Source organism: Rhinatrema bivittatum, chromosome 8, assembly GCF_901001135.1.
Source record: "Rhinatrema bivittatum chromosome 8, aRhiBiv1.1, whole genome shotgun sequence".
NCBI classification, from domain to species: domain Eukaryota; kingdom Metazoa; phylum Chordata; class Amphibia; order Gymnophiona; family Rhinatrematidae; genus Rhinatrema; species Rhinatrema bivittatum.
The window spans coordinates 99,646,730-99,660,722 of record NC_042622.1 but is presented as its reverse complement, the minus strand read 5'-3'; the positions used below and the strand labels follow the sequence as shown (position 1 = coordinate 99,660,722).

Sequence of the window (13,993 nt, the reverse complement as noted above, 5' to 3'; positions counted from 1 at the left end):
TATGTGTCACAAAGAAACAGCATAAAACAGTAAGCTGACTGCTGGCCAATTAGGATGAAATTGGTCAGAAAACTTAACTACTTTTTTCACTTTTATAAATATCAGATTTAACAAAACACCTTTCCAGCAGCATGACATTTACCAGAATGGACAGTTCTGTAGAGTTTTTACTAGTTTCAATAAAGTGATCATGCATCAGATTCCTTGCCTTTGCAAAGTGCTCTTACATACATTCTTACCTTTTACCTTGTGCCAACTTATTCTCCAGACTCTGACAGCTTTCCTCAAGGTGTTTCTTTTCTTTGCTCAGACACTGCACACTGTCCTGCAAAGAGTGCATCTGAGCCATCAGACACTCTATTTCCTGCTGATCCTTATCCAAGACTTGTTTCTGCCATTCCACCTCCCCACGCTGAAGCTGACAGGAACGCTGCAGATTCTCATACTCCAGTTTTTCCTAGGAAAAAGATCCTAAAAAGATCAAAACTGCACTGCAGCAGACACAGACCATGTATACAAATAAATCTTCAAGGAATAAGAAGTTTACTCAAACTTTGCAGAGTAGTTTCTAGCAGTGTTATTACGCCAGCCCTAAACAAGATTCTCTCACCTCCAGCACAGCAACCTGTGTTCTTTCCAGTTCATTGACCTTTTGATCATGTTGCAACTTCAGAGCTTGTAGTTCATTGTTTTCAAGTTGTAGCATTTCCAGAACATGTTTGAGTTCTAATTGAAAAAAGAGGTATGGGTCAGCTGTAGATAAAGAAACTTTTCTTCATACAAAATTTGCTTCCGCTAGGGCCAAAGCAAATGTGTTGCCTGAAAAGGGCACTACAGATATATTTAATGAGGGGGTCTGATTTTTATAGTGTGACTTTTGGATTAAAAATGAATGCTGCAGAGTTTCAGTAAGATGCAAGGCACTAGAAAAACCCGCAAGCACTAAGAACTTGCCTGTTTTGTGCTTGGTTATGTTTCCTGCAGTGCTTTGTAGATTATCTTCCTCCTTCATTATTTCTTGTTTCAGTAGGACAAGCTGTGCTCTTTTTTCACTTATCTGGGCATTGAGTTCTCCCTTCTGAACACTCAATTCCTCAAGAAGAGATTTTACATCCTGTATCAAAAGAACTGTGTTACTATAGACCTTGATAGAGATCTACAAAATCATGAAAGGACTTGAACAGGAAAATGTAAATTGGTTATTTACTCTATCACACAATAAAAGGACTAGGGACCACTTCACGGAGTTAACAAGTAGCTTCTTTAAAACAAATAGGAGAAAATTATTTTTCACTCAACACATACTTAAGCTCTGGAATTCATTGCCAGAGGATGTGGCTATGGCAGTTAGTGTAACTGGGCTTAAAAAAGGTCTGGATAAGTTCCTAGAGGAGAAGTCCATAAACTGCTATTAATCAATAAGGAATAGTAGCTTGGGATCTATTTGTTTGGGTACTTGCAACTTTGATTGGCCATTGTTGGAAACAGGATTCTGGGCTTGATGGACCCTTAGTCTAACCCAGTATGGCATGTCTTATGTTCTTACGTTAAAGAGAAGATTTAAATTAAGGTCTGACTTAGTGTTTACCATGAGTTATTATGCTTATATCTAATAAGGGTTAAATTAGGTGGTGTTACATACTGATAATTTTAAAAACAAAAATAAAACATCCTAATGCTTCAACTACACTAGCAAAGCATTTTTTAAGCAAAATAAATTAATAAATTCTGGCTTTTTGAACACAATATATATATTTGGTATTCACTAATGGAAGGCTAATCTGTTGATATTTTACAGAGAAATGCACTGAAGGCTGGATTTACCATGGATTTTGTACATGCCACTTGCCTGTGCCTTGATCTACCCAACTGTAATTGGGCAATCTTTTTAACCCTTTACTATAGATAAGAGGGCTTTTCAAAGACAAGGAATCCAATGTATGATCTCTTTTTACCCATTTCCCAACTGCAAAGTTTTTCACATATATGGCAAATTTTTTAAAAAACGTTTTATTTTTGCATTTTAATATTAACAAAGCAAATACAAACTTTGTAACAAACAATAAGGACAATAATCAAAGAGAATAACCAGAAAAAGATAAATCTGAACACATCATGTAAGATACATATCTTCTTTAAATGTCCTTACGTTTAAACAATAAGAAACCCATATAAGGAACAGAGGGAGATAAAGGGCATAAAAAAACCCAAAACATAACAGGAAAAAGCATTAACTACAGGCAAAATGAGCCTATTACTGAGTACAGTTCAAGATTATTATTGAGATGTCACAAGAACCAGAGAAGATGTTACTCTGCTCCTTGCATTTAAAAAGAATTAAAGCTGCTCATGAGAAAAGAAAACAAAGAAATCAGAGTGAAATTTAACAAAACATTTACATGGGTATCTTAAGATAAATGTAGCTCCCAATTCTAAGGTATCTTTCCTCGGGGCCAGAAACCCCCTTTTCCTTTCCTGGGTAACTCTAGAAATATCTGGAAAAATTCTTACAATCTGATCATGAAAAGAGGAATTCAAATTTTTGAAGTAAGACGATATCACTAAACTAACTTCAAATTCAGAAATAAAAGAAAGATGGTTACTCTTTCAGCAATTTCTGGTCCCTATGTCTGAAGAAATTCTGTCAAATTGGCCAAATCCGAACCTAACTGGACCACTTGTCCAGAGGAACAAACTGAATTTGGCAAAAAGGTAACCTTGTTTATTAAAGGAGGCTTTTCAGAGAAATCTAATACTTCAGCAAAATATCTTCTCTAAGTCACTATTGGCAATTCCCCAATGATTTTTGGAAAACTTAACAGATGAAGGTTAAACCTATGTGAGGAATTTTCAAGAGACTCCAATCTTCGGGAAAGCAAGGCTCTGTCCTGAAGCAAAATAGTTTGTACTGTTTGGATCATTGTCACCCTCTTGTAATCCAATTAGTCGATCTCCATGCTCTTGAATCAAGGAATCATATCTAGATACCTGAGGGTCCAGTCTACCAAGGACAGAATCTAATTTAATGACAGTCACAGCCAAAACCTTATTGAAATAAGAACATAAGAAATTGCCATGCTGGGTCAGACCAAGGGTCCATCGAGCCCAGAATCCTGTTTCCAACAGAGGCCAAAACCAGGCCACAAGAACCTGGCAATTACCCAAACACTAAGAAGAAACCATGCTACTGATGCAATTAATAGCAGTGGCTATTCCCTAATTGATTAATAGCCATTAATGGACTTCTCCTCCAAGAACTTATCCAAACCTTTTTGAACCCAGCTACACTAACTGCACTAACCACATCCTCTGGCAACCAATTCCAGAGCTTTATTGTACGTTGAGTGAAAAATAATTTTCTCAGGTTAGTCTTAAATGTGCTACTTGCTAACTTCATGGAATGCCCCCTAGTCCTTCTATTATTCGAAAGTGTAAATAACCGAGTCACATCTACTCGTTCAAGACCTCTCATGATCTTAAAGACCTCTATCATATCCCCCCTCAGCCGTCTCTTCTCCAAGCTGAACAGCCCTAACCTCTTCAGCCTTTCCTCATAGGGGAACTGTTCCATCCCCTTTATCATTTTGGTTGCCCTTCTCTGTACCTTCTCCATCGCAACTATATCTTTTTTTTGAGATGAGGCGACCAGAATTGTACACAGTATTCAAGGTGCGGTCTCACCATGGAGCGATACAGAGGCATTATGACATTTTCCGTTTTATTAACCATTCCCTTCCTAATAATTCCTAACATTCTATTTGCTTTTTTGACTGCTGCAGCACACTGAACCGATGATTTTAAAGTATTATCCACTATGATGCCTAGATCTTTTTCCTGGGTGGTAGCTCCTAATATGGAACCTAACATCGTGTAACTACAGCAAGGGTTATTTTTCCCTATATGCAACACCTTGCACTTGTCCACATTAAATTTCATCTGCCATTTGGATGCCCAGTCTACCAGTCTTGCAAGGTCCTCCTGTAATGTATCACAGTCTGCTTGTGATTTAACTACTCTGAATAATTTTGTATCATCCGCAAATTTGATAACCTCACTCATCATATTCCTTTCCATATCATTTATATATATATATTGAAAAGCACCGGTCCAAGTACAGATCCCTGAGGCACTCCACTGTTTACCCTTTTCCACTGAGAAAATTGACCATTTAATCCTACTCTCTGTTTCCTGTCTTTTAACCAGTTTGTAATCCACGAAAGGACATCGCCTCCTATCCCATGACTTTTAGTTTTCGTAGAAGCCTCTCATGAGGGACTTTGTCAAATGCCTTCTGAAAATCCAAATACACTACATCTACCGGTTCACCTTTATCTACATGTTTATTAACCCATTCAAAAAAATGAAGCAGATTTGTTAGTGCAAGACTTCCTTGGGTAAATCCATGTTGACTGTGTTTCATTAAACCATGTCTTTTCTAAATGTTCTACGATTTTGATCTTGAGAATAGTTTCTATTATTTTTCCCGGCACTGAAGTCAGGCTCACTGGTCTATAGTTATCTGGATCGCCCCTGGAGCCTTTTTTAAATATTGGGGTTACATTGGCCACCCTCCAGTCTTCAGGTACAATGGATGATTTTAATGATAGGTTACAAATTTTAACTAATAGATCAGAAATTTCATTTTTGAGTCCCTTCTGTATCCTAGGATGCATACCATCTGGTCCAGGTGATTTGCTACTCTTTAGTTTGTCAATCTGGCCTATACATCTTCCAAGTTCACAGTGATTTCGTTTAGTTCGTCTGACTCATCACCCCTGAAAACCATCTCCGGAACTGATATCTCCCCAACATCCTCAATAGTAAACACGGAAGCAAATAATTCATTTAGTCTTTCTGCAATGGCCTTATCTTCCCTAAGAGCCCCTTTAACCCCTCAGTCACCTAATGGTCCAACCGACTCCCTCACAGGTTTCTTGCTTCAGATATATTTAAAAAAGCTTTTATTATGAGTTTTTGCCTCTATGGCCAACTTCATTTCAAATTCTCTCTTCGCCTGTCTTATCAATGTTCTTAAGACAGAATCTATTCAGATTTTCATGTATGATCAAGTCCCTATTACAGAAGATCCTTCAGGATCGGCAACCCCATAGGACTGTAACCAAAACATGGTCTCCGAGGCCAATCCAAGTCACCAGGCATACAATCCCGGGATGACTTGCAATCCTCTGAACTACCTTGCCAAACATCGGCCAATAAGGGAAACCGTATAGGATCTTCCGCAGCTCACTGTCTTATGATAGCATCGATTCCCAATGTCCCCAGATCCTGTCTGCGACTACAGAATCGTCGCATTGTTATGTTGGGGTAACATGCTATCAGATCCAGATGGTCCCAGCCAGAGACTATGAATTGAAAAAAGTCCTCTGCCAGCTCCCATTCTACTGATTCAAGTCATGTCTGCTGAGAAAATCTGCCTGGCCAAATCCACTACTGCAGAGCCCCTGGAGAATGACATTTGCTGATGAAATGTTCTCCCCACTTTCTGCCACAGCCGCCATTAGTGCCTCTCACTGTCCCAATCCTATAAAAATAACAAATTTAAGGCATTCACTGGGCCTCTAAACTCTGACCACTCCTGCCAGCTCACTGTTATCGCTCAACTAGCTTGTTTAGTTTTGTTATACTTTATTCTGACACACTTCTGTACAGAGACAGATCCTTAAAGAAACAGACCCATACAAGCAGAAGGGAAGGAGGAGGTATAGCAGAATAGAGTCTAGCCCAGACCTCAAGGAGAACAAATCTGGAAGCCCCCTGGCCCAGACTCTGCTCAACTGAAATAGGGAGCTCAGGAGATGCATCTCTTTCTCTCTTTTTCCCCTATCTGAAGGTCCTGCTCAACTAAGGGAGTGAGAACTGGTCTTTCACCTCAGGAGCTGCCTCCCCAATTTTCTTATTCATCCTACTAGGCCTTCGTACCATCTGCTGGAGACATAGAATACTGACAGACTTAGGTCAGCATGGATGCATATAAAGAGGCGATTGTGGTGAGTGAATCTGTTGATTTCTGTCTCCACCTACTGGTCAGTTAAGCATAGCCAATTAATTTGGACTGATCTGACTGGATGAAGAGGAACAGATCTACTTTTTCGGATCTGCTGGATACTTGACCTGGTTTGGCTGCTTTTGGAGATAAGATGTTGAGCTCTATGGACCTTGATCTGACCCAGCATGGCATTTCTTATGTTCTAAAATTTCCCACATGTAGATAAGGGGGATCCCTAAGCATCACCCATTTTCCCTGCAGGGAAAAGTATATGAAATGTAGACGGCATGTGTAATTTTCCACACATTCGTATGGTGGTGAGGGAGGGTGACACTTTTTAAAGGGTTTTTCTGTAGGTAAAAACCCTTTCAAATTTGCCCTCACAGTTTTCCATTAGCTGAAAATATTTCACAGTATTTACCCTACAGCTGACTGCATGAAAGTTTCTCAAGAGATGAGATTAGAATATGTGTTGGGAATACATAGATATAAGAGGCTCTGTGAAAAGTGTAGTTGCTTACTTGTAAACAGGTGTTCTTCTAGGACAGCAGGATGTTAGTCCTCACATGTGGGTGACATCATCTGATGGAGCCTGGCACGGAAAACTTCTGTCAAAGTTTCTAGAAACTTTGACTGGCAGACTCAGCATGCTCAGCCTGCTGCTAACTGCGCATCCACGCAAGTTCCCTCTTCAGTCTCGTAACATAGCAAAAGACGAGCGAAAAATAAAACAACAAACCGAAGGTGAACCCAACAACGTGGGGAGGTGGGCAGGATTCCTGAGAACTAATATCCTGCTGTCCTAGGAGAACACCTGTTACAGATAAGCAACTGCACTTTCTCCTAGGACAAGCAAGATGGTAGTCCTCATGTGTGTGAATACAGAGCTCCAGACTGCCCCATTTAACCAAGAGGACCTACAGAGACTGAATAAGGTGCCAATAGGCACAACACAACTGTGAAGCTGGTCCCACAAGTGCGGTCTGGTCCCACAAGAAGCATGAGAGGAAAGTTGGGTTCAGGATTGGAATAGGTTGCGCAGGATGGTCTGACTAAAGGCACTGTCCTGACAGCTATCCCTATCGAGACAGTAATGAGCTGCAAATGGGTGGAGAGAACTCCAGGTTGCAGCCCGGCAAATTCTGGTGACGGGGACCACATGCAGGTGGGCCATTGATGCTGCCATGGCCCGCCGGCTAGCTAGAGTCCCACCTGAGCATAGCAGAAGGTGATTCAATCCAATAGGGTCTGCTTCTCACCGCTGAACATAGTCTGTTGGAGTCGAAAAACAAAGAGCTGGGAGGACTGTCTATAGATCGCTATGCGATCCAAATAGAAGGTGAGCGCCTGCTTGCAGTCCAAGGTGTGGAGAGCATGTTCCCCTGGGTGGGAATGAAGCCTCAGAAAGAAGGTGGGGAGAACAATGGACCAATTGATGTGGAAAACTGTCACCACCTTAGGCAGAAATTTGGTATGTGTATGCAGCACCACACGACCATGGAAGAACTTTGTGTAGGGAGCATACGTAACTAGGGCCTGGATCTCACTGTCCCTGTGAGCAGAAGTGATCGCCAACAGGAAAATAATTTTCCAAGTGAGGAACTTCAGGTCACAAAACTTAAGAGGTTCAAACGGAGGCCGCATTAGCCTTGCCAGGACAATATTGAGATCCCACGGGGTAGCCGGAGGTCAAAGTGGGGACTTTAGTTGGATGATACCCCACATGAAGCATCTGACAAGAGGCTGGACCAAAATGGACACACCAGCGACACCCCGGTGGTAGGTGCTGAGTGTGCTGAGGTGCACGCGGACCGAGCTGGTCTGAAGGCCAGACTTGGACAGATGCAAGAGGAAATCCAGCAGGCGGGGTAGGGGACAGGAGAAAGGGTCCAGCCTGTGACTAGTACACCAGATGGAAAAATGCTTCCACGTCGAGCTGTAAGACATCCTGGTGGAAGGCTTCCAGGACTCAATCAAAACTCAGCACACACCATCCGAGAGCTGCAGAGGCTGAAGGATTAGGTCAGAGCTTTCCAAACTTTTCATGTTGGTGACACACTTTTTAGACAAACATAATTTCGTGACACAGTAATTCAGTCTACCAGCAAACCAGAAGTTAAAGGTTAAACGAACAAAATGTATTTCAACAATTTATGTATGTTTCCTTAAATATATACATAAATAAAATGTTTCACAACACAACCTATCTCATAATAAATATTTGCAGGATTCCACTTCCTCCATGCTGATCTCATACATTGTGAGATCGGCATAGAGAAAGTGCTACTCTTGCACATTCCCAAAGATTACATGTGCCAATCACTAAAAAGTAATTTTTTTTTTTACCTTTGCTGTCTGATCTTAGTTTTCTAATCGGTTGGTCACAGGCTTTTTTTTCCCACCTTTCCTTTCTTGTTTTTTTTGCCAATTCCTTTTACAGGGTCTTTTTTCTATTTCTTTTCTCTCCATCTGTCTTCCCTCAAACACACAATCAGGTTCTCATTCTCACACGCTATCTCACACATTCTCACACACATGCAATCTCACACATCCACAGCTCTCACTCTCACATGCCTCTCTCTCATACATACATACATACTGTCTCTCTCGTGCACATGCTGTCTCACTCTCACACACACAGGCTCTCTCACTCCTACATGCTCTCTTGCTCAAGCACAGGCTCTCACTGGCACATGCTGTCCCTCTGCACGGGTTGCCGAAGGATGGGCTCTTCAGAGGCCCTGATCTTCCCTGGCCGTGACATGGGATCTGCAGCGGCCCTGCTATCGGGTTTCCTCCTCTTCTCGGGCTGCCGCGACGTGGGATCCGCAGCGGCCCTGCTATCGGGTTTCCTCCTCTTCTCGGGCCGTCGCGACGTGGGATCCGCAACGGCCCATTAATGCTGCTCTTCTTCTGTACGCAGCAGATGCTCCTCCTCCTTCCTGCCCATGCGGCTCCGGCAACATTTTTCTTCCAGGGCTGCACAGGCAGGAAGGAGGAGGAGTGAACATGACCCTTTTCTTCGGGCCGTGGTGATGTAAGCTCCACCACTGCCCGCCGATCTTCCTGCTATAGTTCCCTGCTTCCGCCGGCCCTGTGGACCGGGCGACACACCTCCACACTACAGGCGACACACTAATGTGTCCCGACACACACTTTGGAAAGCTCTGGATTAGGCACTCAACATCCATGCCATGAGGGCCAGGGCCCAGAGGTTCGGGTTGCGCAGGGTGCCCTGGTTCTGTGATACGAGGTCAGGTGCTATTCCCAGTGGGATAGGCGCATGCACGAACAGGTCCTGGAGGAGAGAGAACCACACTTGCCTTGGCCAGGAGGGTGCCACTAGGATCATGGTCCTTCTGTCCTCTTGGAGCTTCAGCAGAGTCCTCGAGAGGAGCGGGAGAGGGGGGTACGTGCACAGGAGACCCCACCCCCAGTGAAGGGAGAAGGAATCGCAGGCCAGACGGCCCTTCCCCGGTATCAGGCAGCAGAACCTGCTCACTTTGTGACTAAGAGGGGACGCGAACAAGTCCATGTCCGGCGTACCCTAGCGGCGGAACAAGCCGGCTGCCACCACAGGGTTCAGGGACCACTTGTGCGGCTGGAAGGACCGACTGAGGCGGTCTACCAGTGTATTGAGGTGACCCAGCAAGTAGGTGGCCCGCAGAGAGGGCCCATTCCCAGACCTGCACTGCCTCATGGCAGAGGAGGAATGAACCCGCGCCGTCCTATTTGTTGATTTACCACATCGCCACCTGGTTGTCTTTCCTGATCAGGATGTCCTTAGACGACAACTCGTCTTGGAAGGCCCACAGGGCATACCGGATCGGTCGAAGCTCTAGGAAGTTTATCTGGCATCGAGCTTCGACTGCAGTCCAGAGGCCCTGAGAATGTAGGCTGTTCGTATGGGCCCCCACCCCTGAGGCGAGGCATCGGTGGTGAGGGTCACCCAGGGTGGTGCGGGTTGAAAAGGAAGCCTGCTCTCCAAATTGGGGAGGGTTTTCCCACTAGGCCAGGGAGAGTCAGGGGGGTTCAGAAACCCTAATTGGAGCCTCTAGATCCTGGGATGCTTGCCGCCACTGGGACCGTAAGGCCCACTGAGGGTGCCTCATGTGGAGGCGGGCAAAGGGGGGTCACGTGGATGGAAGCCATGTGGCCTAGCAGGTGGAGCAGGAGGCAGGCCGGCACCCTCTTGTTGTTGTAAACAATGGTGGCCAGTTTGGGGCAGGAAATCTTTCGCTTGCACCTTGTCCAACTTGGCGCCTATGAAGTTGAGCTGTGAAGACGGACAGAGGTGTAACTGGGAAGTTGATAAAACCCACCGTCTGTAAGGTCTGAGCCGTCAGGGCCAGCGCCTGCAAGGCCCCGGAGCGGGAGTCGCTCCTGATTAGCCAATCTTATGGAAAGACATGGACCAAGCGCCGCCTGAGGTAGGCAGCCACCACCACCAAGCATTTGGTGAAGACACGTGGGGCTGATGCCAGTCCAAAGGGTAGCACTTTGTACTGAAAATGTGCCGTCCCCACCAGAAAGCGGAGATACTTCCTGTGGCTGGAGACAATCACAATGCGTAAGCCTTCTTCAGGTTGAGGAAGCAAAACCAGTCTCCTTTTCGGAGGAGTAGGATCAGTGTGCCCAGAGAGATCATTTTGAATTTTCTCTTACGAGAAACTTGTTTAGCACCCTAAGGTTGAGAATCGGGTGCAAGCCATTATTCCGCTTTGGAATGAGGAAGTACCTCAAGTAGAAACCGTGGCCCCGCTGTTCATGGGGGACCGGTTCTACTGCACCCGCCGCAAGGAGAGGGGAGAGTTCTGATTGAAGGACAACCTGATGGGAGAACAAACCCCACGATGGACATGGGGAAGAAGTCCCTGGGAGTCTGCTGAAATTCAGGCAGTAATCCTGGTGGACGATGGAGAGGACCCATCGGTCTGATGTGACTGCTTCCCAGCGATGGGCGAAGCAGAGGAACTAGCCGCCGATAGGAGTATCGACCACTAGAGGAACCGGTGTCTGGCATTTGCTCCCTCACCGCCAGTCAAAAACCCGTAGATGGTGTCTGCTGGGGGGGCTGGTTGGGTCTTCGGAGCCCCATTGTTGCTGGTCGCGACCCCTGGAACTGGTCAGAGTCGGGCGGGCATGGGCAGCTGGATAGTACTTCCTTGGTCAGTAAAAAGGCTTGCGAGAGCCTGGCCTGGAGGGTTTCCTGGTTGAGGAGGGGCCTTCCAAGGGGCTTGCGGAGTGTATCATGCTGATCCTTCAGCTGCGCCATGGTCTCCTTGACCCTGTCCCCAAACAGGTTCTCACCTGTGCAGGGGAGATCTACGAGCCTATCCTGAACTTCCGGCCGGAGTCCCGAAGCTCGGAGCCATGCCAGCCGCCTGGCCAGCGGCGAGGTGGGCCTCGGTTTCGAACATTGTCGTAGTTGGATCTCACCTCGTGCTTACCTGCTTCAAGACCCAGCGCAGCAATGGCAGCAAGAGGTTCCTGTTGCTGCTGGGGAAGGCCCTCCGAAAAGTCTTGGACCTGCTTCCACAGGCTGCGGTTGTATTGGGTCATATACAGGTGGTAGGCAGCAATGCGAGCCACCAGCATGGCACTCTGAAACATCTTCCTCCCTATGCCGTCAAGTTCCCCTGTGTTCACGCCCTGGAGGGGCGGAAGCGTGTGTCCGGCAACGCCTGGCTTTTTTCAGGACAGACTCCACGACTGTGGACTGGTGGGGGAGGTGCCACCTCTCAAAGCCCAAGGCCTGCTGCACCAAGTAGGTGGTGTCGGCCTTCCTGTTGACCGGGGACACAGACACTGGGTGTTCCCACGTACGGAGGAGGAGCTCCTTAAAAATGTTGTGGATAGGAACTGCCATGATTTCTTTGGGAACCACAAAAATGATGCACTAATATGTTTTCGAGGGATATAAATACCATGAATGAATAAACAAGATATCACCTCTAATAAGCCATTTATGCCATGTTGTTATCATTAAATATCTTCGTAAGGAGACTGCCTGTAAATAATTGTTTGTTTTTAAGTGTCTCAATTAAACGAGCGACTAAGTTCTCACCACCAAAAAAACTTTTTGGAAAGAAGAGGAAGGTTTCATACAATTTCATTATATCACTGCATCCAGCAGTGAATAGCAATTCTAATCATAAACCAGCCTCCTCCAACCCATAATTGTTTTTTTTATATTTTTTTAGCGTGTGTAAATTTATAATGAATAATGTGAAATAAAAACTCTTTTATTGGCTATATCTCACCAAACTGGTTTTTCTATGAGATATTTTTTCTATTTTCACGAGACGCCAAACTGTTCCCCAAAACGCAGACACATTTTTTACGTTGTATGGGACAACTTCCCTTCAACTTATCCTTGTATATATTCGTTTGTCATGTCCATGTCCCAACAGGGCCTTTGTTTCGAATCCTCGATTCTTCATCCGCTTCCACGTATCATCGAGGCAGAACACGCACGAACGAACCGGAAGAAGAGACTTATCCGTCCCGCAACAACACAACACAACACAAAAGGAATCCGCCATGGTAAATCTATCATCTGTCAACAACCACAGATCAAATTGAGATTCTGGACCACGGATTATCTTTTGTGCCCACAACCATTCATTCCCCGTTTGAAGCAAGGATATCTCTACAACATTTCATTCGTAAACTGAACTTAAATTATTTTTTTCAAGATGCAATCGCCATCCATTAGCGACATACCTTTATTCCATAATCCATCGAAGTGGAATCCTCTTGGCCCGATGGACCCTATCATAAAGACGTTCCAACAAATGATCTTACGTGATCTTAGCCAATATGAAGAGTAATCCCAAATGGATATACAACTTGCCACAGTCATTGAGGACGGCATTAAAATCACTGGCGCAATTGACTGATTTAATAATAAAACCCGCCGATAAAGGCAGCACCATTGTACTACAGAATAAAACTGATTATGATACAGTGATGATTCATCATTTGAGTGATCATAAATATTATCGCGTTTTAACCGATGATCCGACAGAGGGTTTGAGTAAACAAATAACATCATTGGTAGAATCTATGGCAGGATTGACAGATAAGGAACGGAGTTTTCTTATAGCTCCCTATCCTAGGATTCCAGTCATATATGCCGTACCTAAAATTCATAAAAATATTCTGAAACCTCCTATACGACCTATAGTATCTTTAAATGGCACTGTCCTTGAACCTCCGGTGATATTCTTGGATCGCATTCTTCAACCGTATGTACAGGAGATGCAATCTTATACAAAGGACACTATCCATTTTTTACAACAGATCCAACACGTGGTATTGGATCCACAGATACAATATTGGAAGTCATACACGCTACGATCACTAGCCATAATGGAATGCAAAGGATATCAATGTCCTTTATAAAGTAAATGGCAGAATTAATTCTTACTAAAAGTTATTTCTTGTTTGAATCCATCCTATATTTACAAACCCATGGTATATCTATGGGATCCCCTTTGGCACCCACAACTGCCAACCTATACATAGCACAATTTGAAAAAGCATACATTTACACGTCAAACTGGTGGCAAGACATTATTATGTGGAGTTGTTACATTGACGACATCTTTTTCATTTGGAAAAGGTCTGAGGACTGTTTGAAAACATTTGGCACTTGGATAAACACTTTAAATCACAATTTACAGTTCACGGCACAATGGTCCAACCATACTATGACATTTTTGGACGTCTCATTGACACATCAGGAAGATACACTGACCACCACAGTATTTAGGAAACCAACGGACTGGAACAATTTACTAAGGTTCCATAGTCATCATGCCTATTCATTTAAATGTGAGTTACCCACAAGTCAATTTTTCCGGATATGAAGGATCTGCTCCTCATCTTCTGAATATGAAATCCAAGCGGAGAAACTTAAAAAAAGATTTTTGCAACGTGGATATCCGCAAAAAATTGTAAAACGCGCTTAAAAACGAGCCA

At 44.3% G+C, this 13,993-nt stretch overlaps 1 protein-coding gene across 4 annotated transcripts in view; it reads right to left on the bottom strand.

The window, feature by feature from the left end:
- Positions 1 to 13,993, bottom strand: part of CNTRL (centriolin) — a 402,596-nt gene that overhangs the window by 132,362 nt on the left and 256,241 nt on the right. For all 4 annotated transcript variants that reach the window (XM_029610804.1, XM_029610805.1, XM_029610806.1 and 1 more), the window contains 3 exons: positions 955 to 1,114; positions 611 to 726; positions 240 to 457 (listed from right to left, as the gene is read on the bottom strand). In XM_029610804.1, coding sequence (XP_029466664.1) covers positions 240 to 457; positions 611 to 726; positions 955 to 1,114 — 494 coding nt within the window. The remainder of the gene's footprint in view (positions 1 to 239; positions 458 to 610; positions 727 to 954; positions 1,115 to 13,993) is intronic.